General features: G+C 39.1%; 1 protein-coding gene across 2 annotated transcripts in view; it reads left to right on the forward strand.

The window, feature by feature from the left end:
* Positions 1–231: 231 nt before the first annotated feature.
* The window catches only part of ZNRF3 (zinc and ring finger 3), a 931,882-nt gene continuing 905,165 nt past the window's right edge, over positions 232–26,948 (forward strand). For both annotated transcript variants that reach the window (XM_044068463.1, XM_044068465.1), the window contains exon 1: positions 232–1,235. In XM_044068463.1, coding sequence (XP_043924398.1) covers positions 990–1,235 — 246 coding nt within the window. In that variant the 5' untranslated portion in view covers positions 232–989. The remainder of the gene's footprint in view (positions 1,236–26,948) is intronic.

A 26,948-nucleotide genomic window follows, 5' to 3' on the forward strand; every position in this document is an offset into this window, starting at 1 on the left:
TTGTAACTGCACTTCTAGGGCTATATTATTCTATCCTCAAGTCCGGGTGCAGATGTGCAGCTTCTGGGTTAGCGGCGCCTGCAACGACTGCAGCTGCACGCTGAGCTGGATGTGGCGGTGCGCCTGGGGCTCGTCTGGGTGACTCAAGCGTTCCTGCTACTTTAAAACCATGCAGCAGACTTGTTGCCGATGCCTCTTTCCCCTGGGAGTGGAAAGTGAAGGGTCAGAGATGATTCTGTGGGTGGGAATAACCCTTGGAGTTAAAAAAATCACGTGCGTAAGATCAAAGCAATGCCGCTTTGTCATGTTGGAAAGAGAGTGGAAAACCAGTGAGGGAGGGGGGTGTGCAGAGGCACAGTACTGGTGAGAAGGCGGGGAGTACTGAGACAGAGTACTGGTGGTAAGAAGTACAGCAGTCCCGAAAGGGAAGCTCTCCGAACCGTTGCTGGGATTGGGAGTTGCAGCAGGCGTGCACTACAGCAGTCTCATGTGCGAGTTAGGGACTCTGTGGAGACATGCCATGCGAAGGTACATAGGAAGCAAGCGCTGCGCACGGAGCTACTTATGAGACATTACGAACCTTCAGGGACTTCTAACCTTGACTGGGAAGCTTACTTGCAAGCCAGAGGAGAAAAAAGGAGACTAGCTACAAGGGAGAAGGTCGGTCAGACCTGCCAAGAGCAATCTATTGAGCCAGGCAATCCAGGGCCAAGCTGCTGCTGGGTGCAGGGTCCACGTTGGTGCAACGATGGGGAAGTGATTGGGGCACTGGGGAGCCCCACCAGCCCGTTGTCCTCTTCCGGGCTGTTGCAACCCGACTGTGGGCCACCTCTAGTACTAGCTACTTACTGCTTATTTTCCAATTCGCAATCTTCCAGATTACTACTACTCCCAGCCCGGTAAAAAGGAGGAGGATTGGGATCCCTCCCGAAGCGGCTTCCTCCGAAGGTAGAAACGATGTCTCGCTGGGCGATCCTGCAACCTGCGAGATGACCGATTTGCGCAGGGGACGGGAGGCCGGTGTGGCGGAATCGCCGGACTCGGTACCAGTACTTTTGGTGGTACTGACTGCCTGCTGTCTGTTCCGATCTGCCTGGGCCAAGGATACTGCGTTTGTTGAAGTGGTACTGTTTGAATCAAGTTCCAATGGGGATTACACGACGTACACCACAGGGCTGCAGGGTCGATTCTCCAGAGCTGGAGCAGTCATCAGCGCCGAGGGGGAGATTGTACAGGTATGGTCTGGGGTGGGGGTGAAGACACTGAGGTGTGTGTGTAGTGGGGAGGGGGTCTTTCCTGTTGTCACAAGATGGCTCCGAGTCTGCATTTTGTCTTTCCGTTCATAATAACACAAACACCAGTCCATACAATCCCAGTTACCGAGTTCAAATATCACAACAAGTTCTTGTTTTGCTGAACATGCTGCGTACACCATTGTGCCTTTGATGTTATAATAATGGCCATTCATGCGTGCTAGAGCCGCACAGGAGCCGATGCCATCTGTGCACCAGTTGGTTGATGAGAGCTTGGAGCCATTTCCTAACTAAAACGTAGTTGGCGTCACTTTCGTAGCATACACAGCGTTTGTAAAGTGTGTAGACCCCCAGTACATGGCTTATAAGTGAAGCACGGTGTGCACTGTTAGTAACGTGGGTGTGAGTGCACTTTGTATAAGTGAGGTTATACAAAACATTTATTAGTTCACATGGGATCCCATAGCTGCACGGTTTCATCAATTGTTTAATTTGTGGCATAGTTGATAGAAGAACTTCCTCAATGGAATCATATATGCTGGACACTGGACAGCGTGCTGTGGTACCTTGAACGTAATTTGGTATGAGAGAAGTGTTACACCATTACTGACATTTTACAGTGCATGTCTGCAATAACCCGTGGTTCACTAGCTGGCCTTTTACTTTCTGCTGATCACATTTCTTCTGTTTGTATTTGTCAAGGTATTGTTATCGTGGGCTCTTTAGAGAGAACAAAACTCATTTTGTATGTAAAGCGCATGGAGTTTAATTTGCCATTTTACTTTTAATAACATAACAATGAGTGTTTAAAACTGCAGAGAAACGGATCGTTTTTATGGGATTTCTAAGCTCTCTGTTCTCCACTTTTATTGTCTAAATCCGGTTTGTCTAGACATGTTTCAAAGTAATTCTAAATCTAACATCAAAGGTAAGCTTCCCAGTCAGTTTACACGCCCCTGCAAGTTTCTCTCTTGGTCTAGCGAACTCCCAGCTCCTGGCAGTGCGGTGCATTAAAAGAGCTGATGTTTTCCATGTGTGTGTGTGTGTGTGTGTGTGTGTGTGTGTGTGTGTGTGTGTAAATGAGGTGTAGCACACCACTGTTTACACAGTCACACTTCCCCATTAAACAGTAAGTTCAGACGCACATACTACCCAGTCCTTATGCATGCACCAACATCTGCACATAAACACACGCGTGCCCCCATTTGCACAGGGGCATAACGTGTACATTTGCTGTACTAACTCACTAGCATGCACACACTTTCCTACACCACACCTGTCTCTACAGACACTGGTAACCTACAGTACCTATATGTATATGTAACTCTACACCTTCTTGTAACTGTTGTGTGTCTTTATATATAGCATGTACAGTTTTGTAAAGCTGTTTTTATAAACTCGGTTTGCAGTGTAGTAGTCTCTGACCAAAGTCTGAGTTTATGCCATTTTTTTATATTTTGGGAATGTTTTATTTTACATTTTAGACTTAACTGTTGAAATTGTTTGATATAAGCTGTCTGCTCCAGATGAAGGACTCCTGTGTTTGCAAAGCTGCAGTATTTTAAACACATACACTTTTGTTAGACCATTAACCTTTATGTTGTGTGTTTATTTGTGATTAGGCAATTTAGTATCTACCCTCTTCCTTTGTTTTTCCCCCATCATGAAACCAGGTAGTGATTTTTGATACTGTTAGTGGTAGCAGGTTTTTCATTATGAACTGCAATGACAACTGTTATACCTCTAGGAAGTATTTAATTATTGGGTTGTGTAAGAGAATATTATTTCCAGAAAAATACCTACAAAAAGATCAGTGGTTGGGATATATTGATTGATGCACATTTTTTCTGAAATTGTATATAAGTCAAGAAAACATTTGTGAAGCAGGAATGATTTAATTGCCTGGTTACCATTGTTTAAGCTGCAGTCCTTGCCAAAAAGTTGTTTAACTCCCTCCTTCCTCATGCACCTGTTGTCATTGTAAGACGTAGGGGTGAGTAGTGGCAGGTCAGTGCTTCTTATATACACTGTCACAAAAATGTATTTAGCTGATATTTTGAATTTGCAGTTCATCATACCTTTGGACTGAGTGGACAGCATAGTTCAGATATTTGATATGAGTGATTTTAGTACAGCACTGTGAATCATCTGTGAATAAATTATTAATGAAGTTAGGAAAAAGTTGAATGATGTTTGCTTTGCATTGTCAAAAGAGATATATAGAGAGAAAAACACATTTGTTGCATAACTTTTATTACAGTTTATGTTTCATGTATTGACTTGGTAGGTGAGGTAGCACCTTTTTTATTCATAACCTTTGCAGGAAAAAAGATGCATGTGAGAGTGGTGTTACAAAATTGTCAAAATGATGCAGTTGGTTTTGGGATATCAAGTGGTACCAAAATGATTATTCACTGTAGTGCTTCACCTGTCATGGTCTGAAATGGGCATGTTGTGCAAAATTTACTTTGACTGACAGCATTGCACGTGTTTGTAACTTGTTCTTCAGTCTACTGTTTATTTGTAACTGTGAATTAAATGTATGTATTTATTTATTTTAGTTTGTTTACCAGAGTACTAGACTGATCAGTGTAGACCATTTGCAGGCACTGCCTGGGTTCATGTAGTGAAAAGAAACCTTAGGAATGGTGCTGTTGACGGGACAGTGTGTATTTTTTGTCATTTGTAAGCTGAAATGTACTGTACTCATGAGAAGTGAATCATAACAAGTAATCTGAAGGTTTGCTAATCCACCATGTTCTCTTTAACCCTGACAGCATTTAGGAGGATACATTAGATATTCTAGGCAAGTAACAAAAACTATAGGTAGATCTCATCAGAAGTGTGACTGTATTGCTTTTTTTTATTACTTTGAAAGGTATGGATTCTTACTACAGGATTGTAAAGGGGTGAGCACTACACTTAACCCTTTCCTGTTCTGTAAATCAGGGTGGGACAAAATCCCTCTCCCACAGACATGCAATACTTATTAAATAATGACTTAAGCAAGCTGTGTAGTGCATTACAAAACTGAACATTTTTGTAACCTTCTGTGTGATATATCTTTAGTAATTGTTTTAACTGTTTAAAGGGGTCAGTGTTGCACATCCTACTATCTGGTTTTCAACTGGAACAGTAACCTACTCCTGTAAACAACAGACATATACTAGGGCCCAGTATCGGATAGACTGCAAGCCTATCATAGGGTGCACATTCACCTTAGCTGCAATTTAAACATCACTAGTTCACCTTTCTACATGTCTTTGGGATGTGAGAGGATACTGGAGCCTCTGGCAAAACCCCATTTGGACACAGCTGGCTCTGTATACAGGAGGATGAAGCCTTGACGGAATCAGATGCAATCTAGGATTGATTAATAACCCTGGTGCAACAGTAGCTGTCATGGGACCTTTAGCACTTTAAGTAGTTTTTGTTTTGTATTCTTTCTCAGAATGTATTCAAAGGGCAACCATACTGATATGATGTTTTTTAATTGATATGTATTTTCTATTTCCCACAATGCAAGTCGTATCATTAGGAGATTACTTTTTTCTCTCTTTTGTTCTCCAGAATGTGTCTGCTTGTTTATTCAGTCCATTCATTTATAGTGACATCACTTGGGTAATCACTGTTTTACCTTCATAGTTATTTAACAATTCATAGCAAGTTACTTGGCATGCAGTCAATGAGGCCATTGAGGAGCCTATTCCAGTTTCTCACTTGCCTGAAAGTACTGTCAATAAGCGACTTGCTCAGAGTCGCGCAGAAGGCAAGTGACTGCTAACAGAGTTTACCTGTGGTCTGCAGGAGGCAGCTCATTAACAGCTCATATCCTATATTCTCTGTGCTGACTGCTAGACTGCAGTCTTTTTATGACTTTGTTTACTTAAGGTGAATTGTTGTCTTTTAAGTACACTAATGAGTTTCTTTATCAGCTTTTAATGAAGCTTAAATTAAGTTGCTTTCTCTAAACCAAGAAGTAGCTACGTCCCCAGTTACTCCGTTTTTCATCTGACAGGACTGAACACTCTAAATTGGCCCTAGGTATGAGAGTGTGCGTGTATGTGTGTGCCTTCTGTGGAAGGTTGGGCGCCGGGTTGGCAACTCAACACTGTAAAACTCTACTGCCAATCATGAGCAGACAGGTGATCTGCTGTGGCGACCCCTAACCGGGAAAAGCCGAAAGAAGAAGAAGTGCCAGGTTTCCTGGGATTCTGGGCTCAGTTGCTGTTTCATCTGTGACTGGTGCTGAACATTAATAGATCTGTGAATCTCCAGAAACTCATTGTGTTTTATGTCCTTAATGGGAGGGAAAGCAGTCAGGGCTACCTATTCACTATGCGGGAGTTTGTTTACAGTGAGTGCCTATTGTTCCTTCTGCAACATTGGACAGAAAGGCTTGCCCATGATTTTTAGTTCTATAGCTTGCATACCTACCCAGCGATTCCCATGTTGGTGTGCTTTTTTATATCTTTCTGGGTAATTCTGTGCTCTACCTATCTTCCAGATTCTGTTTCTGTGCTATTGTGGATTTTTCATAGGATCAAAATTTTAAATGCTTTGGTAAAAAGAGGCAGGGAGATAAATCTAAGCTGAGCCAAATTAGAAATTTTATCAAAATGCTTGAATTCTAAGCACTTTAGTCAGAATGTACAAGTAATCAACTGTACCCTAAATGAAAACTATAGAATGAAAGCATAAACTTCTGTAATAAATTATTTATTTTATTTATTTATCATTTGTTAACTGGGAAAGTCTGACTTGGAACGAGCCAATTTTCAGAGGAGGCCCAGGGAGAAATGCTCCAGATGCATGTCTTTGTAATGTTGGAGGAAAACAGAGCACCCGGAGGAAACCCACACGAACACAGGGAGGACATGCATGGGGCAGTCTTGTCTTATCCTGTTGTTGATTTCTGGTCTGTATTCCCTTCTCATTTGAGAGTTGCTTTATATAAAATGATATACAATGACACTTAATGCATTTAAATCTTTATGTTTAAACTGTGTGTTGGAAGTTGGCAAACTTGTGATGAGTACTGTCATTGTTGTTTGAACCATTTAACTGCCTGTAAATTTTTGCAGTTTGTGTACTGGTAATTTCTGAAGAGCTACACAAACCAGTCCATTTATTTGATTATCAGATAATTAGTGTTTTGTAGGATTTGTCATTTGGTATCCTTTATGAATATAATTGGAAAACAAACTAAAACTATTTGCTTGGAGTCCAAGGCTAGAAATATCCACCAGGTTGAGACGATATGAAATGTCAGAAGCTTTAGTGATATAGTTGGTGGGTTCTAGAAAGTTTCTGTGAGAACTCTGTAATTGTAAGTTTCATTCATTGGAGGTATCAGGACTGTGGAGATGTGTTTTGTTTAGTCTGTTTTCATTTAAGGAAGCAGTGAGTTGATCTAAGCAGGTTCAAGTGACTTGGATATAGGAGGTAGAAGAAAAGTGAGACAAATTAGGTGATGTCCTAATTCCACAGGTCTAGAGAGTAGCATGATATTGGGGAAAAGGAGACAGCCATGGGATTTAAGGAAATGTGAATACAGACCATCCAGTCCATGTTTGGCTGTGCTCGGGAGCCTTTTTAGGATGGAGAAGAAGAAGTGTGGTGAGGCTGCATAGAAGCAGGGCTAATTAGCTGGAGCAGAAAAAGGCTTGCATATAGGGTGAGATGGGAAGGAAACTGGGGGTGGGGGTTATGAGAAGAATCTGAGAAAGCAGACTGAGTTTTAAAGTGGCTGGATTTATTAACTTGTAAAAAGGGATTGTTTTTTTTTTCTCAAAACTGATGAGGTTTTGAAAAAGTCTTCTTCAAGAATTGGCAAAAGATATGGAAGAGATAGATTGGCCTATTCTTTAATTATGATTTATTATTATTATGTTTAACAAGATTCATTTACGATTCAACTTTACAGATAAACCATGCAGAAATAGTACCAAATAAATTTGAAATCCTTTGGAATGGAAGTGGGACAGAATGTAAAAATACACTGCACGCGAATGGAAAAAGTGTTACCCGCACGGGTTTGCTAGGAGATGTCTTTAAAATCACTTTCTTGCACAAAATGGATAATATAAAAAGCAATTTGGGAAATTTTGAGTATGCGTCTGGAAAAGATTGGGATATTGTTTCATCAGGTGTAATAATGCTTCATCTATCGTGTGGATTTTTTTTTTCACTGTTTCTTTTAGACCCCCCCCCTTCCCGAAAATGAAAATAAAACAGAGCATTTTATGATTTCCTGGGTTAGAAGTGAAGGTGATGCTCTTCCTTGCCATGCAGAATTATATGTACTTTCCTGGGCTGAGTCTGAAAAAAGGTTCATTGTGGTCAGTGCTTTTATCCGGAAGACAAATATAAATAAATAAATACATAAATAAGCAACAGTATCTCAGACTGTTAATGTGATAGATCAGTGATGTAATCAATATATTTCTATGTGAACAAACCATACTTCATTTGTAAATGCATTTTTTTGCAGTGGTGTGTTTTTTTCTGGTTTTAGGTAAATGTAACACAATTTTTTGTACTTGATTTGTGTAGTAGTCATTACGTCTGGTGAATAGGGAGTGCTGTAGAGTTCCTTTTAAGTGCAGCTGACACCTGAATTTCTTCAGGGCAGGTAGCATACATAAAAAGAAACCTTGCTTGCTGCCTTAGGGCTGGTGGTGAACCAATGGTTGAATTTGTTTCTGACTTTGAAACGTAGCATTTTATAAGATTTCTCAGATTCCTTAAGCAGCCAGTAGTCCTGTTCCTGCAAGAACTGTGCCTTTTATGGTTTTAATTAATGAAACACAATCACCTAGTAGGAGCTAATGTTGACCCGGGTGTAATTTACATGCCATGTGGCTCACTTCTGCTTCTTTTAACATTTGTCAGTAAAGCAAGGGATGGAAACGCACAGCAGGATAGGTATCCAGCTCAACAGCTGTGACAAGAGTGCAACTTACCTTGAAACATCAAAATGTACAATTAGAGAACAGCACCTTGATTCAGCATTTAATATGGAAATAGAAGTTGACAGTACAGCTCCCATGAAGGCAAGATACTTTAGTTTTTTAAAGAGTAGAATGAAGGATACCTCCATAATCTGGGAAAAATTGAGAGATGAGTAGTTTCATATCAATGTGTCTGTATTCCATTCCATGATTAAAACTTTTGCTCTTGATTATATCATGAACTAGGACGTTTTACATGCAGCATCACCTTAAAATAGATGTTTTCAAAAGGATTAATTTCTGATAGCAGCATATCTCTTTTTTATAACGTGGTGGATGGGTGATTATGGAAAACGATTTTTCATATATTCTTCACATTGAACATTTGTAACACAGCACATTTATCTTTAACTTTGTATACAATTTAAACAAAAATAATGATATAAAACCATTTGTAAGAGCTGGAACGCTTGATTTGTATGTTTCTGGTTTGTTATTATAATGATTTCTGACTTGCTTTATATATTGCGTACTTTTTTTAAAGAGCTTTCTGTTTTCCCCTGTGTGATTTGCATGGAACATATTTCTGCTTGAGTGTACCTCTTTCCTTTCGCAAACAAAATAAATGATTAAATCACTTGTCCGTTGGTTATATGAGAACAGAACTGAACATAAGTCATGTGGAACAGATCACTGCAGAATGGTAGGAAGAAAAGGCTGGTATATGGGAATGAGGATGCGGCTGGCAGAGTCAAATATGTGAGATGCTGTAGTTCTGAAGTTTGCCCTAAACAGAGGAACATTTTTTTTCCTCTGTTTGGGATGATATGTTAGAAGAGCATGTGCCTTTCAGAGGATTCAGAAGGAGCAGTGGGACAGGGAATCATCTGGAGAGTTCAGAAGACAGCAGTGTGATGAAAAGGTAAACTCAGGCATAAAGTAGTTGCAGAGAAGTAATGGCACCTGTTGCTGTTGTTTGTAATGATTCTTGTGATGGTAGCTTTCTGGTGATGGTAGTTTTTTTACTGAGAAATAGCAATTGGAAGATTTTGGAATATTAGTATCTTTATAGTTATGAGCTCCCATTGCATTGTATATAGTTCTTAAAAGAAGTGTTAGAATTTAGCAGTTCAGTCAGTGAACTTGCCATGATGATGATGGTGGTGGTGGTGATGATGACTAGAAAATAGAGGTTTTTTTTCATTTACTGGGAAGGGAAGAATTACGCTACCAAGGTCACTCAGGTGGAATTTGGAATTAACAATGGGTGTACTGATCAGTTGAATGTGGCAGAGATGATGAGAGCATGGGAAAGAAATCTGCTGATGGAAAAGCAGTTGTACTTTTTGATGAAGTAAAGGAATAAAGGTGAATTTAATTTGAGTGGAGACTGGGCCACATTTCACAATAAATGGAAGAATTCAGCTCCTGCTTGAGGTGGTCAGAAAATGGTGGGATAAACCCCAAGTAATTATGCCTGTGAGAACAGTAACCTAACTAGTCAAGATGTGATAGCAGGGAGTGGTAGATCTGCAAAAAGGTCAAGCATCACAGTAGCTTAGTACTGGCAGTGACCTGTGCATAGATACATTCACATATGCATTGTGTGTGTGTGTGTGTGTGTGTGTGTGTGTGTGTGTGTGTGTGTGTGTGTGTGTGGGTGTATACACATATATATATATATATATATATATATATATATATATATATATGTATATATATATATATATATATATATATATTCATATATACATATATATACCCGCGGTAGTGGTGCTCCGGTAGCATTGTCGCCTCACAGCAAGACGTTGTCGCGTTCGATTCTCAGCTAGAGCGTCTTCTGTGTGGAGGCTTGCGTGAATGGGTGTGCCTTCGTTGAAGGTTGTGCGTCAGGGCTGGTAACCCGGCATGTAAAAATCCACTACCAAACATTAGTGGACCAGAGTTCCGCTGTGGCGACCCCTAACTGGGATGAACCGAAAGACACAACATATATATATCATCATCATCATCATCTTTCGGCTTTTCCCATTAGGGGTCGCCACAGCAGATCATCTCTTTCCATTTCTTCCTATCCTCTGCATCTTGCTCTGTCACACCAACCGCCTGCATGTCCTCTCTCACCACGTCCATAAACCTTATCTTAGGCCTTCCTCTTTTCCTCTTACCTGGCAGCTCCATCCTTAGCATCTTTTTTCCAATGTACCCATCATCCCTCCTCAGCACATGTCTAAACCAACGCAATCTCGTCTCTCTTGCTTTGTCTCCAAACTATCCAACATGAGCTGACCCTCTAATATACTGATTCCTAATCCTATCCATCCTAGTCACACCGGGTGCAAATCTTAACATCTTTAACTCTGCCACATCCAGCTCTGACTCCTGCCTTTTTGTCAATGCCACTGTCTCCAACCCATATAACATAGCTGGTCTCACTACCCTCTTGTAGACCTTCCCTTTCACTCTTACTGGTACCCGTCTGTCACAAATCACTCCTGTCACTCTTCTCCACCCATTCCACCCTGCCTGTACTCTCTTCTTCACCTCTCTTCCACATTCACCATTAGTCTGAACTGTTGATCCCAAGTACTTAAACTCGTCCACCTTTACCAACTCTACTCCCTGCATCCTCACCATTCCTCTACCCTCCCTCTCATTTACACACATATATTCTGTCTTAGCCCTGCATACCTTCATTCCTCTCCTCTCTAGAGCATATCTCCACCTCTCCAGAGTCTCCTCAATCTGATTCCTACTCTCACTACAGATCACCATGTCATCAGCAAACATCATAGTCCACGGGGCCTCCTGTCTGATCTCATCTGTCAACCTGTCCATCACCACTGCAAATAAGAAAGGACTCAGAGCTGATCCTTGATGTAATCCCACCTCCACCTTAAACGGATCTGTCACTCCCACTGCAGTCCTCACCACTGTCACACTACCCTCGTACATATCCTGTACCACTCTTACATACTTCTCTGCCACTCCCGACTTCCTCATACAATACCACAACTCTTCTCTAGGCACCCTGTCATATGCTTTCTCCAAGTCTACAAAGACACAATGCAACTCCTTCTGACCTTCTCTGTATTTCTCCAATAACACTCTTAGAGCAAACATTGCATCTGTAGTGCTCTTTCCTGGCATGAAACCATACTGCTGATCACTAATCATCACCTCCCTTCTTAACCTAGCTTCTACTACTCTTTCCTTAACTTCAAGCTGTGACTGATCAATTTTTGTCCCTCTGTAGTTATTACAGCTCTGCACATCACCCTTATTCTTAAAGATAGGTACCAAAACACTTTTTATCCACTCCTCAGGCATCCTCTGACTTTCCAAAATTTCATTAAACAATCTAGTTAAAAATTCCACTGCCATTTCTCCTAAGCACCTCCATGCTTCCATTGGTATGTCATCTGGGCCAGCAGCCTTTCCATTCTTCATCCTTCCTGATTCACCATCCCCACATCATCCAACCTTCTCTCTCTCTCTCATTCTCTTCATTCATCAGCCTCTCAAAATACTCTTTCCATCTACTCAACACACTCTCCTCTCTTGTGAGTACCTTTCCCTCACTATCCTTTATCACCCTTACTTGCTGCACATCTTTCCCAGCTCTGTTCCTCTGTCTAGCCAATCGGTACAGGTCCTTTTCTCCCTCTTTAGTGTCCAATCTCTCATACAACTCTCCATACGCCTTATCCTTAGCTTTTGCCACCTCTCTCTTTGCCATGCGCCTCATCTCCTTATACTCATGTCTACTTTCTTCATCTCTTTGACAATCCCACTTCTTCTTCGCCAGCCTCTTCCTCTGTATACTCTCCTGTACTTCCTCATTCCACCACCAGGTCTCCTTGTCCTCCTTCTTCTGTCCAGATGTCACACCAAGCACCTTTCTAGCAGTCTCCCTTACTAGTTCTGCTGAAGTTACCCAGCTATTCGGTAACTCTCCACTGCCTCCCAGTGCCTGTCTTAACTCTTTCCTAAACTCCACTTCACAATCACCCTTTTTACCTTCCACCATTTAATCCTTGGCACTGCTTTCACACTCCTCCTCCTCTTCTTGATCACCAACGTCATCCTACAAACCACCATTCTATGCTGCTTAACTACACTTTCCCCTGCCACCACTTTACAGTCTCCAGTCTCCTTCAGACTGGCCCTCCTACATAGGATATAATCCACCTGTGTGCATCTTCCTCCACTCTTGTACATCACCCTATGCTCCTCCCTCTTCTTAAAATACATATTCACCACAGCCATGTCCATCCTTTTCGCAAAATCCACAATCATCTGACCTTCTGCATTCCTCTCCTTAACACCATACCTACCCATCACTTCCTCATCTCTGTTCACTTCACCAACATGCCCATTAAAGTCCGCTCCAATCACTAGTCTCTCACCCTTGGGTACACTCACCACAACTTCATCCAACTCACTCCAAAATTTCTCTTTCTCTTCCATCGCACACCCAACTTGTGGAGCATATGTACTAACAACATTCATCATTACACCATCAATTTCGAGCTTCATAAACATCCCTCTGTCAGACACTCTCTTCACGTCTAAAACACTCTTGGCATATTGTTCCTTTAGTATAACCCCTACCCCATTTCTCTTGCCATCCACACCATGATAGAACAATTTGAACCCGTTTCCTAAACACCTGGCCTTACTTCCCTTCCATCTGGTCTCTTGCACGCACAGTATATCAACCTTCCTTCTCTCCATCATATCAGCTAGCTCTCTTCCTATACCAGTCATACTGCCAACATTCAAAGTTCCTACCCTCACTGCTACACTCCTAACCATCCTCCTCTCTTCCTGCCTTCGGGCATGCCTTCTCCCTCCTTTTCTCCTTCGGCCAACAGTAGCCCAATTTCCACCAGCACACTGTTGGCTAACAGTACTGGTGGCGGTCGTTGTTAACCCGGGCCTCGACCGATCCGGTATGGAAATATGATTTTTTTGCGCCATAAGTGATGTGGCAGAATTTTTACACCGGATGCCCTTCCTGACGCAACCCTCAACCCTCCCCATTTATCCGGGCTTGAGACCGGCACAAAGAAATGCACTGGCTTGTGCATCCCCAGTGGCTAGGTTACACAATATATATATATATATATATATATATATATATATATATATTTTATATATATATATATATATATATATATATATATATATATATATATATATATATATATATATATATATATATGTCTGTGTGTGTGTGTGTATATATATATATATATATATATATATATATATATGTATGTATATGGGCCTCCTTCAAATGACTGAAGTTTCAAAACTTCGAACACCTGAAATAAAGGTAAAACCAAAACAAAAAACGTTTTCCTGGAGGTTTTTGCAGGGGGGCAAGCCCCCCTGCTATTTAAATATACCAACTCTGATATTGCACTACAACGAGGAGAAGGTAAAAGTTCCCGTTCCGCTCTGTACAGAGATCTTCGTTCAGAACATTCTAAGTTTTAAAACTTCGATCATATGGTCTTGGCCATATGAAAGTCGGAGTTTTAAAACTTTGATCATCTGAAGGGGACCCATATATATATATACATATGTACATACATATATATATATATATATATATATATATATATATATATATATATGTATATATATACATGTATATATATATATATATATATATATATATATATATGTATATATATAGCTATGTTTAGACTAGGGAAATATGTAGTAGTACCATATGCTGTATATATATGTTGTGAACTTCCTGCTTCAGTTCTGTATGGTGAGGAAAGCGATCCTCAAAAGTGACTTGAAGTATATTTAAACAACAGTCTTTTTTAATGCCAAACTGGAAGTAGTATTTCTTTACTCAAAAAGTGAGGTACCCACAGAGAGTAAATGAGGTATGCAAGGATGACTTTGAAAGAAGAGAAGGAGAGAGCAAACAGTGAGTAGATGTTGATGGTTTGTGATGCTGGAAAGTATAACTGAGCTTGCATTTTCTGCTACTTCAAAGGGGCTTGTATGCATTAATTTAAAGGGATGATAGTGGATACGGCTGAATTATGGGGATACCTGGATTCAGGATGTACACAAGGGAGAGGAGGAATGAAAATGATGAGGTGGTTGGCCAGGAATGTTTGAATGGGGTGAAATGCACCATGAAATTGACTGATGCTGATTAAAAGGAAGGAAAGTGTGAAATGCTACTGCAGAGGTTTGAGGAAAAAACAGTGGGTATGAGGTACATACCTACAGAATACAGACTAACAAATGTAAGAAAGAGTAATTATTTCAAAAAAAGAGTTAGTAGGTGAACAAAGGGGAGCAAAAACATGCATTTGGGAGTCAGTTTTCCAACATTGTCGGTTAGTGCAGAGAATTAGGGGTATGAACTGTTAACAGAGCTGCTTCCTCTTCTCCAGGGTTTGATTCCTTCACCCTTAATTTGCCTACTGTTTGACTGTGAGCAAGTCACTTAACCAGGCAGTGCTCTGGGGGAGATGGGAAATTGGGCTAATTTCTGGAATGGTCTCCTGGATTCATACCTAATAACTACTTATGAATTTGAGAAGTCTCTATAGCTAGAGTTAGGAAGGATAAGGAACTAGAAAACGAAGACGTGGTGGTGGAGGCTGGATTTAAGCTAAAGTTGGGTATCCCAACTAGGAAGGGGACTATCCGATAATTCTTCCTAACCACCTCAATGTCTCGTGAAATGAGCAAGAGTAGGTGGGAGCAGTTATTGTACCAGAGTGTGCTTTACCGTATTTGGAATAATGGTGGAGTATTCCACAAGGTCAGAGAAATAAAATTATAGGACAGGGGATTTTATTCTCCTGTGAAAAACAGTGATGCCTAATAACAAAAGGAGATAGGAAGTGAGAAATTATGTATAAATTAGGAGCGGACTTAGGTCAACTGGTGCCCTAGGCAAAAGGGCTCCACAGCACCCCCCACCACACCACTTGGTGCCCCCATCCTGGTCTACCTACACCAAATAAATACTGGAATAACGCCCCTGCTAGAGCAGCGCCCTAGGCAGCCACCTAGTTGGCCTATGCCTAAGGCCGGCTATGTGTATAATAACAAAAAAGTGATAGAAAGCAGGAACAGTTGAAGGCCATTGGAACTGCATCAAGCAGGGGAGACAGGGAAGAATGTAGTCTGTGTAGGAAAACGGAGCATTGTGGGAAGAGGAGGCAGCTAGCCTGAGTAAATACAGAAATTTCAACAAAACGTGGAAGGCCTGCAAGCAGGATGAGAAATCAGTCCAAAAAGATCCCACAAAAGAGGCAACAAAGAATAGGATAGGTAAAAAAAAATGTAGATATGTTTGGGAACACAGGATTACATTATTAGTCATGGGGGGGACTACAGAAAGGGTGGGCAATGCATTATTGAAGGGGAGGGATTGAAAAATCATACATTAGGCAGCAGTATCAAGTTCTTTTATTTATTTTTACAAAAGAGCAATGTGGCATGGTGTCTTCATGTTAAGGGAGACCAGCTATGGATGACAGGAATTAGTTGAGTGTGGACCAGATGGAGAAAGGAGTATGTCAGGACCTCCTTTTGGAGAGTGGAGACAGAATATGTACTGCAGGTTGTGTGCCAATCCAGGAGCTGTCATTTGGGTGAAACACTGTCAGAGTGGCATTGTCTTTACTTACTGATGGGTGTAGGTGCTTTAAGACTGGTGATTTTTTTTACTGTGTTTCCCTTTTACAGCAGTGGATGTAGAAACGTGTCAGGTAATTACAGACCCTTTAGTCTTCCTGATATTCTGTAGAAGGTGTGGAAACCTTCATAACAGCTTACTGTAGTACTAATGGGACAATTCCATTGCTAAATTACAACAGCATCATGTTATGCAGCATTCCTGCTACACAGTTTGAGCTAGTGCTTTGACTGGATTACCACTGAGGTGAACAAGGGAAGCAGTATCAGATGCAGAGTATGTAAACATCAGCATTGTCTTGGACACCATTTCTGAGGAAGTTTGTGGAAAATGAGGTGTGAGTTTGTGCATCCTGAAAAGGAAGCAACCTGTATGACCCAAAATAAGGAGTGGCATTTGTGTTTGTGTCAACTGACAGGAAGCCAACTCAGAGAAAATTCAATGGCTTGAAACCAGAACAATCAATTCAGGTTCTGAACTGACCTTTTTTCTGTTGAGAGTAGTCCAAACCCTCTATAACCACTATAACACTGGACTAAATATAATCAGTTCTGACATCACTCAAGCAAAAGGCGGGCAAAACTCTGATTACAGTGACCTCCTTTGAGAGATGCGTACACATTTTGGCTAGGTGTGTTAGTCAGGCAATGTCTGTTTAGCTGCTAGTAGTATACCAGGGAAATCATGGTGGTTCAATTTTATTAAGGTGTTTTATAACAAAACATCAGTTATACCACTAAGTTATATATAAGCAAGCATAAAAAAGATATAAATTGATAAAATAGAGGAAGACGCCAGTATGGTTAACAAACTAAATAAAAGTAAAAAAAAAATAAAGGGCTGAAATCATCCCACACGGCAAGTGCTTTTTAAGAAAGATAAGTTTTAAGCGACTTAGAGAAATTGGCCAAAGAGTGATACTACCAAGGCTAATGAGGCAGTAAGTGGTGTGTGTGTATTTATTGTATATATGTGTGTGTATTTGTGTTGGCGTATCTGCATCTATGTCATTGTATATATACATATGCATATACATTTGTATACAAAAATATATTTATATATATATCTGTATACACATATATTTTTATGTCTGTGTGTATGTGTATGCGTAATACATATGTGTGTGTGTATATATATTTATCTTCAGCTTGAAATATTGCCAAACCATTTCTTTTTGTTCAAAATCCTATGCCCCACAACCAGTCTTCTCCGGTGCCTGAATAGTTTACTAGCATCTCCCAACCATACACAGTTTTGTGACACTGTTCATTCCCCACCTCTGTACTTCTAATATAAACCTTATGATAACCAGATATATAATTATCTGTCAACCTGCTTTAAACCTGTCAACTACAATATTAACATTTTCTGCCCTATCTAATTCCTTCCCTCACCTCTGTTTCTTAGATTCTGTGATTAGTGCTCAGAAATTCAGTTATCTAATTGACAAACATACTAATACACCTCCTCAAGTGCTCAGTGTTTAACATCTACTAATGCATACGTTTATTTATTTATTTATAGACATTTGTTTACCGGGAAAGTCTGACAGGGTAATAAGTACCCATTTTCAGCAGAGGCCTGAGAAGAAAAGCTCCAGAAAGTTAGATAATATCAAGTAAAACAGAAGTATAGCTGTAATTAAAAAATAGAAACATACAGTTGACAACGGAATGTATAAGATACAGTAAAGGTTAAATATGACAATCAGTGTATACAAAAGTATTAGAAGTAGAGTCTTGTTATGCTAGTACTTAAAAAATATATATGTCTACGTATACATATATGTATGCATATGTGTGTGTGTATATATATGTACATATATATATGTATGTATATTTATATACGATGTATGTATGTATATGTATAAAATATGTAAGTGTTCCCTAAGAATTGGGAGATGGCGTGCTGAAAAGTACAGAGGGTGAATGTGAAGTATTTGTTGATGTAGATCTTATAGTTGAGGTGCATGGGCATATAACCATGAGTTAGTGAGAAACTCATTGAGAGAGGACTTAAAACACATGGAGACTAGATGTAGTTCTGATTGAATTTGGCATAAAGTCCTGTAGTTTGGTTAAGCAGTGTAAATATAGACTTCGTCCCATACTTTGTTTGGTTTATCGATTTCAAGCAGATTTTTGTCTTGAGAGCTCAGAGGACAGTTTGGGAGATAGTGATGAAGTACTGATGATATAGAAGGACAGGTGGGGGTTATATATATTTTTATGGGTTAAAAGAAGTGTGTATAGACTAGTTGATGTTGGAGTTTTAACCAGTTGAGAGCACATAATACAGAGCAGTGATGAGCTTTATGTGGTAGGTTAGATGCAAATTTAGCTATCTTATTATAGCATTGCTCCAGTTGTGATCTAAGATAGATCTGGATGCTAGTCAGAATATGTGAGTCATAAAGAGGAGAGGGTAAATGGTAAGAGGTAACTAGGAGTAAGGAATTTATTGGTTCTATAAGCAGACCTAGCTTTTGATGATTTATTTTTTTATAGTTTTGTATGCAAAGATCAAACTTTAGGCTTTCATCTGTGGTGACTGCAAGAAGTTTGGTATGGGTAGTTACTTCAGTAGCTGTATTGTTTGGAGAAGTAATGTAGAAATTACTTTTAGCATTGGCACATTACTTGGGTAAAGTTGTATTAGTTTAGTTATTTTGGAATTGAGTAAATGTTTGTTTTGATGTAGCTATAATTCAGCTGCATTGAAGGCATCTTGTGTCATGGATTGTAGTTGTAGTGGGTTGTCAGATGGGCATTGAGTCAGCTGTAGTGAAGAAGCCAAGCTTGCTGAGAGGAGGTGTATAGGTTATCGATGAAAATGTTAAAGAGCAGTGGACCAAGAATACAGTCTTGAGGAATACCAGTTTTAATTAACTTGGAGAAAGGAGAGGGAGGAGAGAGACATTTACCAGATTCATATCTTTCAGATAGGTAGTTAGAGAATCATAGAAGAGTTGGTTTGGGAAGGCCTGGAGAGGATATTTGAGTCAGAAGTTTCTTGTGAGGCTATGTCAAAGGCCTAAATATTTTTTTTTCAAAGGGCAGGGGAGTCTTGAATAGATCTGCTGATTAGAATTGAGACTGGGTATGCAATAGAATCTGTAGTGAGCTTAAGTTATTCAGCAGGGACATTATTCGTAGAAGGAGAACATGTTTTTAACTTCTTTAGTAGTTGTCTAACAAATGATGTGGAGAGAGATTGGGGAGGGTCTATATACCCGATCAAAAGTTGAAAACCGCGAATACCATTTGGGCGACACCAAATGGTCGGAAATGTGAAATGTCGCAAGCGTAAACGGAAATCACCGTAGGGAATATTTTCCCTTTACCTCAATGTAGTGCGATCTCAGAGTTGGAATATTTAAGTAGCAGGTGGTATGGGGGTGCAGGGGGGCTTGCCCCCCTGCCAGGAGTGTTTAGGTAAGTTGTTTTTCTTTTTTTTTAAATTTTTTAATTATATGTTCGATGTTTTAAACATCGCTCATATGATGTTGATCAATGAGAGTCAATGTTTAAAACTTTCGGACATATAATGTAGACCTGATTGGGGATTAAGGGCAGGGATGTCAGTGCTAGTAAAGTTTTGTGGTTGATTAAGTAAATGGTTGCGGAGAACTGGAGGTAAGAGAGGCCATGATGTTCATGAAGAAAGTGTTAAATTTGGTAGCTGTTTCTGGGGTGGATAAGCCTGGACAGGGATTTGGTGAGGAAGGTGAGCCATGTTGATGAAGGAATTTTCTAAACTAAGCTCCAAAATTTCTTTGGTTTTTTTTTTTTTTTGTGATTATTTTCTGGGTCTTTGTATTTTTTATTTTTTTTACCTAGGTAAATTTGCTTCTTGGTGATGTTACACAACTCTTTGTATCGATGTAAGCTTTCAAGTTTTTTTTCTTTGTGCCATTGTTTCCATGTTCCATCACATTTTTGTATGGAAATTCTAGTTGAATGACTCAGCCACTGTGTTTTAGTAGTTTTTACTCTCATGAGTATATTGTTGAATTTGTTAACAGATTCATCTAGATGTAGACCACATAAAGGATTTTAGTAAATTATTAAGAGTGTCAAGATAAAAAAATAAAAAGATTTCAGGTAGTTATATGTCAATTTTTTAACTGCTGAATGATTTCATTATTGGCGAATGTAGGACGATGGTCACTAAGGGAATCAGGTAATACCCCTAAGTTAGCATACTTGCTGGGGTCAAAGACAAGTGTCCAGTCCAGGGTAGAAGTTTTATGATTCGATTTGTTGGTTTGAGTAAGTGAAGAGAGTAGCTGTTTGAACCCATATAAGTTAAAACTAGCAGCTGGGGTGTTAGATGTGGCAGATATCCAGTCAGTGTTAAGGTCACCAAAGATAATTGTTTCAGTAGTAACATTTGTTGTTATTCAACAAAGAATTTCTTCTTATGAGCTAACATTATTGTCTGGTAGTATGTAGAGTGCAGCTATGTATAGCTTATTATGTTTATTAACATTGAGAAGAGAGATAAGAAGTTCTGCAGTTTGGAAGGTTGGTATGTTAGTTCTGAGGGGAGAGAAAGTTAGACAGTTATTGCGTACAGTTGCAACGCTCTCCCCCTTTTTATAGTCTGTCACACTGAATTATATTCTAGCCAGGGGATAGAATTTTAGAATCTTTTATTTGGGGTTTTAGCCATCTTTTGGAAATGACTGTAATATCTGATGAATATTGAAGAAACCATGCTTGTAGGTTTGTAACTTTGGTTAGAGTACTACGAATGTTGATGGAGGTAAGAAGAAGTTTTGTGGGTGTTGTACAGGAGTTAGGGGCAGAGGAGGGTGATATGGGTAAGACTGAGGGGCTGGGTTTGAGGTAAATGTCACGACAAAGAAAGATTTTAGAGAAGAACTGATTGGGCTTAGTTTTTTAATAAAATTTAGAAATGTAGTTAGTGGTGCTGCAGTAGCATTGTCGCCTCACAGTAAGACGTTGTCCTGTTCGATTCTCAGCTAGAGCGTCTTCTGTGTGGAGACATGCGTGAATGAGCGTGCCTTTGTTGAAGGTTGTGCGTCAGAGCCGGCAACTCGGCACATAAAAATCTACTGCCAATCATTAGCGGACCGGAGTTCCACTGTGGTGACCCCTAACCGGGAAAAGCCGAAAGACGAAGAAGAAGATTCTAGGTTATGTCGAGCTGAACTGAGTGGTTAGATGTTTTGTATTTGAGAAGGTGAGTAGGTTGGACATTAAATACATTTGAGGAAGTGGGTATGAAGGAGGATTAGCCTGAGTATAGGTAGGGTGGCTGGTAGTGTGAGTGTGAATAAACTGGGAGAGTACCAGTAGGCTGTAAGGTGGCATAAAATGAAGAGCAAAGATGTGAAGATGCACAAGTATAACATGGTAGATAGAGAGGACTGTGGAGTAGTTGAGGGTAGATTGTAGTTGAATGAAAAGGAAATGGTAAAGGAGAAAGGAGAAAGGTAAGAGAGGAAACAAACAAAAATGAGAATGGAATTGGTTTGGTGGAGATTCGAGGAACGGTGGTCCCTTATTATGGAGATGGAGAAAGGAAAGATTGAAATTGCAAATTAGAGGAAGTATTAAGAAAAGAGTAATTAAGTCGGTGATGTGTATCATACAAGATTTGTGGGTATTACGTTTTGGGGTAAATATTCTGAAGGCAAGTGAGATTTTGAAGGACTTCCTGAGGCAGAGGAGGTGAGTATCGCAACTGGAGGAAAAGAGAATAAAAAAATATAGATTGTAATGGTACAAAAACAGAAAAAAGAGTAAATGAAATGAGGAGCAGTAGAGAATAATAATTGTGGCGGTAAGGTGACGCTAATAGCATTTGGGTGAATGCTATTAGATAATGAAGTGGTAGCAGGGATTGATTAAGTTAGTAGGAAGAGGAGGGAATAGCAGTAAGGAAGGGGAGGGGAATATATGAAGTAAAAATTTAGCTAAGGAGGAGCAAATGGGAATTGGGGGGTAGGGTAGGGGAGCTAAGTGAGCTCGAGCTACAGAAAGTGAGTGGAGCAGGTTGGAACCCCTCACTGATGGAGGTATTAGCCCAAGAAAAACAATCAATGTAGTGGAGGTAAGGGAAGGTTGAAACAGTAGTGTGAATGTTTTTTGCTAACATAATTTGAGTAACTCAGCAGGGTAATGGAGCAGGGAAAGTTTTAAAAAGTTGCTCATGGGTCAGAATGCCATACATTAAAGCCAGGACAAGCTGCTCGTGGGTGAGAAAGATATACATATCAAGATATAATGGCTTTAAGAAGCCTGAAGTACATTAATACATGAAGTGTCTTTTTCTTTTAGCAGTAGAGCTTGCTGCAAGCTCAGTGGTACAAATGGTTTTAGCAAATTTCTTAATGGCACCCAAAGATGTTAGTCTATATATTGCCATTTTGAAAAAAAGGTGGGAGGATGGCAGAATGGTTAAGGTGTTTACCTTGCAGACCCAAGGTGCAAGGTTTGATTCTCACATGGGGTAATTGGCTAGGCTTAAATGGCCCACAAGGGCAGTTAGCCTAGTACTTAATCTATGAATCTATTTTTTTGCAGGCTGCAAATCCTCCTAGTTGAAGAAAAATAATTTTATGCAGAATGACATAGAAAAATAGGGAAACTGACGACTTTCAATACTGAATGGAGGAGACAGTCTTGCAAGCCTAGTCTATATTCTATATATTTTCTGCACTGAAAAAATGCTGCTTCAAATCCTCCTAGTGGTAGAAAAACAATTTTATGCAGAATGATGTAGAAAGATAGGGAAACCAACAACTTTCAATGCTGAGCAGAAGGGGCAAGCTTGCAAGGTTTGTGGCACCCAAAGGTGTCCACACTGTTCATGTATATCACTGGATGTCTGTTTAAAAAAGTTTGTAATATGTTGGAGCTTTTCTCCCTGGAACACCACTGGAAAGACGTTTTTGACTAAACCCAGTCAGACAAACACAGTAAAAAAGCAGTAATAATAATAATAATAATAATAATATATATATATATATATATATATATATATATATATATATATATATACATGTGTCTGCGTATTGTGAGTTTGCCTTTCTTAGCAAAATGTGTGAACTTATCCTTTAAAAAAATGAATCAGCAATTCAGCTAGAATAACAGCAAATTCTGTAAACCGGCATTTGTACTTTTCAGCTGCTTAAGCTTCAAGATCAGTGTACTTTGGAGTAGGGGAAATACTCATTTTATTGTAGTTTTGGAGGTGTTACATATTCCCCTTTCTGATGATCACAAATTATTGCCCTTGAACGTTAAACAGGTGTGTGTGCGTGTGTGTGTATGCACACGTGCTCGGGTTTATATGCGTCTGTATGAGTATCATTCTTTTCATCATAGTTAAATTAGCTACTCCTAGATTTCATTTTTAAAATTGTAGTAGATAAAGTTGATCAAATTACACTTTAGTCAAACTGAAGAATTTTTAATATAACATAATTCATTATTTTTCTTTCTTTGTAGCTGTGCAACCATGAAGTTAGTATGTTTCACTTATGGGGATGTGGGGGGGGGGGCAGAACACCCACAAAAACAGTTTATTTGTAGATTTGTGAAGAGTTGTGTTTTTGGAGTTGTATAGTTAACTTATTAAGGATGTGCTTTTTGTGTATAGAAGTTTTTTTTTTATTTGGTATGGATTTTAGCTTTATTTCTATTGTTTGGTTGCATTTGTTTTTATTTATTTATTTTTTGATTGCCAATGTACCCTTTCTGATTTTATTTGCAATAATTTATTTTCAAATTATATTGCTTTTCAATATATTAAATCATAGTTATAATTGCTGTATGTTTTGTTTTGAGCAGTTATATGTACAAAATGGGAAAAGAGGTTGAGGATGGATGGACTTACAATCTTTCATTGTTATATGTATACACATATGTGTGTACATGTGTAGAATTTGTGACTGTCACACTAGGTTGCAGAGTAAGGTGATCTTTATGTTGACAGAACAAAGCATATTTTTGTTGCAGAACATATATTTAAAAGCAGCAGTTATGTCTCGGTAAGAGGTGTCTGGAAATGTGTGGAAATGTTACATTAGCTAGAACTTCAGAGCCTCGTAAAACAAGAAAAGTAGCTAATCTTGTTTAATAGTAATCACTTTAAATCTGAATGAGCTACCTGAAGTCAAAGAAGGTGCTAACAAAAAAAAGAGAAAGCACTTGCAGTTTTCCTTATTGTAAGCCATCCAGTGTATTCTGCAGATTTTTGATGGAAAGTAGTACCAACATTTCTGAAACAAACCTAAAAAAGCCACTGTGTTTAAAGGTTAAAGTACTGCATTTTGTGTCTGTGTGACTTTTTATCCCAGTATTATTCAGTGGATTGTGCTGGTTTTCAGAGGACTGTGCAGCATGCAGGATGAGTGAACAACAGTCAGCCTGAAATTCATGTGAACAAACATGTTAATGTGTATAAATAATATTGTATTAAGAGAATCCTTGAAAATTGTGCATGCATTGTGGTGTGACCCGTCTTAAGACAGAGACATAAAAAATGAAGCTCATAATCACCCTTAGATGAATTATACTGTGTTGTGTAAAAGAGAAGGACTGAAGGTTGAACAAGGTTCTTTTTGCTTAATGGAAGGAGTAAATTCCAGACTTGGCAAGCTCATATTTCTGTTGTACTCAGCATGAGGAAAGCTTCAGCTTGAGTACTGTGTTCTGTTGCAGTGGCTACAGAGAGAAAGGCAGCTTAATTTGGAAAAGGATATGCAACCTAGCCTGCCAGAATGATGCAAAGAATGGGGGTGTATGGGAAATATTGGGCAAATAGTAAAGCAGAAGAAATGTAGGTAGTGGGAAAGTTTCACTCTGTGTAACATACTAGGTTTTTGCTTTTGTTTTGTGTATCATTGAGTTAATGTGGGGTCAGAATTGAAATGCTCATCTTTAATGACTCCCTAGAATTTTGTTTCAGTAATTTGCTCAATTGTTGTGTTAGTGTTTACAGTGAGAGTTAATTGTGGTTCTGTATGATGAGCTGTATCAGTGTTGTTGTGTTAGTGTTTACAGTGAGAGTTAATTATGGTACTGTATGATGAGATGTATCAGCGTTGTTGTGTTAGTGCTTACACTGAGAGTTAATTGTGGTAATGTGTTAGTGTTTACAGTGAGAGTTAATTGGGGTACTGTATGATGAGCTGTATCAATGTTATGTTAGTGTTTACAGTGAGAGTTAATTGTGGTACTATATGATGAGATGTATCAGTGTTGTTAGTGTTTACAATGAGAGTTAATTGTTGTACTGTTTGATGAGATGTATCATTGTTGTGTTAGTGTTTACAGTGAGAGCTAATTGTGGTACTGTATGAGGAGGTGTGTTAGTGTTTACAGTGAGAGTTAATTGGGGTACTTTATGATGAGCTGTGTCAGTGTTGTTGTGTTAGTGTTTACAGTGAGAGTTAATTATGGTACTGTATGATGAGCTGTGTCAGTGTTGTGTTAGTGTTTACAGTGAGAGTTAATTGTGGTACTGTATGATGAGATGTATCAGTGTTGTTAGTGTTTACAGTGAGAGTTAATTGTTGTACTGTATGATGAAATGTATCACTGTTGTGTTAGTGTTTACAGTGAGAGTTAATTGTGGTACTGTATGATGAGGTGTGTTAGTGTTTACAGTGAGAGTTAATTGGGGTACTTTATGATGAGCTGTGTCAGTGTTGTTGTGTTAGTGTTTACAGTGAGAGTTAATTATGGTACTGTATGATGAGCTGTGTCAGTGTTGTGTTAGTGTTTACAGTGAGAGTTAATTGTGGTACTGTATGATGAGATATATCGGTGTTGTGGTAGTGTTTACAGTGAGAGGTAATTGTGGTACTGTATGATGAGATGTATCAGTGTTGTGATTACAGTGAGAGTTGATTGTGGTACTGTATGATGAGCTGTATCAGTGTTGTGTTAGTGTTTACAGTGAGAGTTAATTGTGGTACTGTATGATATGTATCAGTATTGTGTTAGTGTTTACAGTGAGAGTTAATTGTGGTACTGTATGATGAGATGTATCAGTGTTGTGTTAGTGTTTACAGTGAGAGTTAATTGGGGTACTGTATGATGAGCTGTATCAGTGTTGTGTTAGTGTTTACAGTGAGAGTTAATTGTGGTACTGTATGATGAGATGTATCAGTGTTGTTAGTGTTTACAGTGAGAGTTAATTGTTGTACTGTATGATGAGATGTATCACTGTTGTGTTAGTGTTTACAGTGAGAGTTAATTGTGGTACTGTATGATGAGGTGTGTTAGTGTTTACAGTGAGAGTTAATTGGGGTACTTTATGATGAGCTGTGTCAGTGTTGTTGTGTTAGTGTTTACAGTGAGAGTTAATTATGGTACTGTATGATGAGCTGTGTCAGTGTTGTGTTAGTGTTTACAGTGAGAGTTAATTGTGGTACTGTATGATGAGATGTATCAAGGTTGTTGTGTTAGTATTTACACTGAGAGTTAATTGTGGTACTGTATGATGAACTGTATTAGTGGTACAGACTATTTTTTCTTAGGTTTAGTATCAACTGTGAATTTGCAAGCCAAAAATTCAGTTTAGAGAAGCAGATTTGAGTTTATGTTTATAGTTTAGTAAAGGAGTTAGAAATGTATATTTGGGTAAATCTTGCCTGCCTTTGAAGTATTTCTCATATTTTATTAATATTGTAGAACTGTTCCTCAATGTCTCTCTGATTAGTAACTGCTTGAGTGTATTTTGCTGATGGCCTTGACATTCTAGCTGTTGCCATTCTTAAGATTGAGCATTGTTAGATTCTGCTGATATGAGGGAGGACTGCTCTAGTGGTTGATTATGACATTCTTGAAGGCAAGGCTGATACTGTGCACGTATCTTCTTTTGGTATCAGGCTTCCCTATCCAGAAGAATGTGAGCCGTCCATCTCCTCACTTGGTCATATTGGTTTGTTTAAGGCAGCAGTGTTAATCTTGCATATTGTGATAACAAGAGGATTTTCACGTTGATCAATTGCTTCACTATTTTTTCATCTAAGTGTGAAAGTTCCATGTTGCAGAAAAAATGCTTGGTTCTTGT

Source organism: Protopterus annectens, chromosome 4.part0 (assembly GCF_019279795.1).
Source record: "Protopterus annectens isolate FY-2018-M chromosome 4.part0, PAN1.0, whole genome shotgun sequence".
Taxonomy (NCBI): Eukaryota; Metazoa; Chordata; order Ceratodontiformes; family Protopteridae; genus Protopterus; species Protopterus annectens.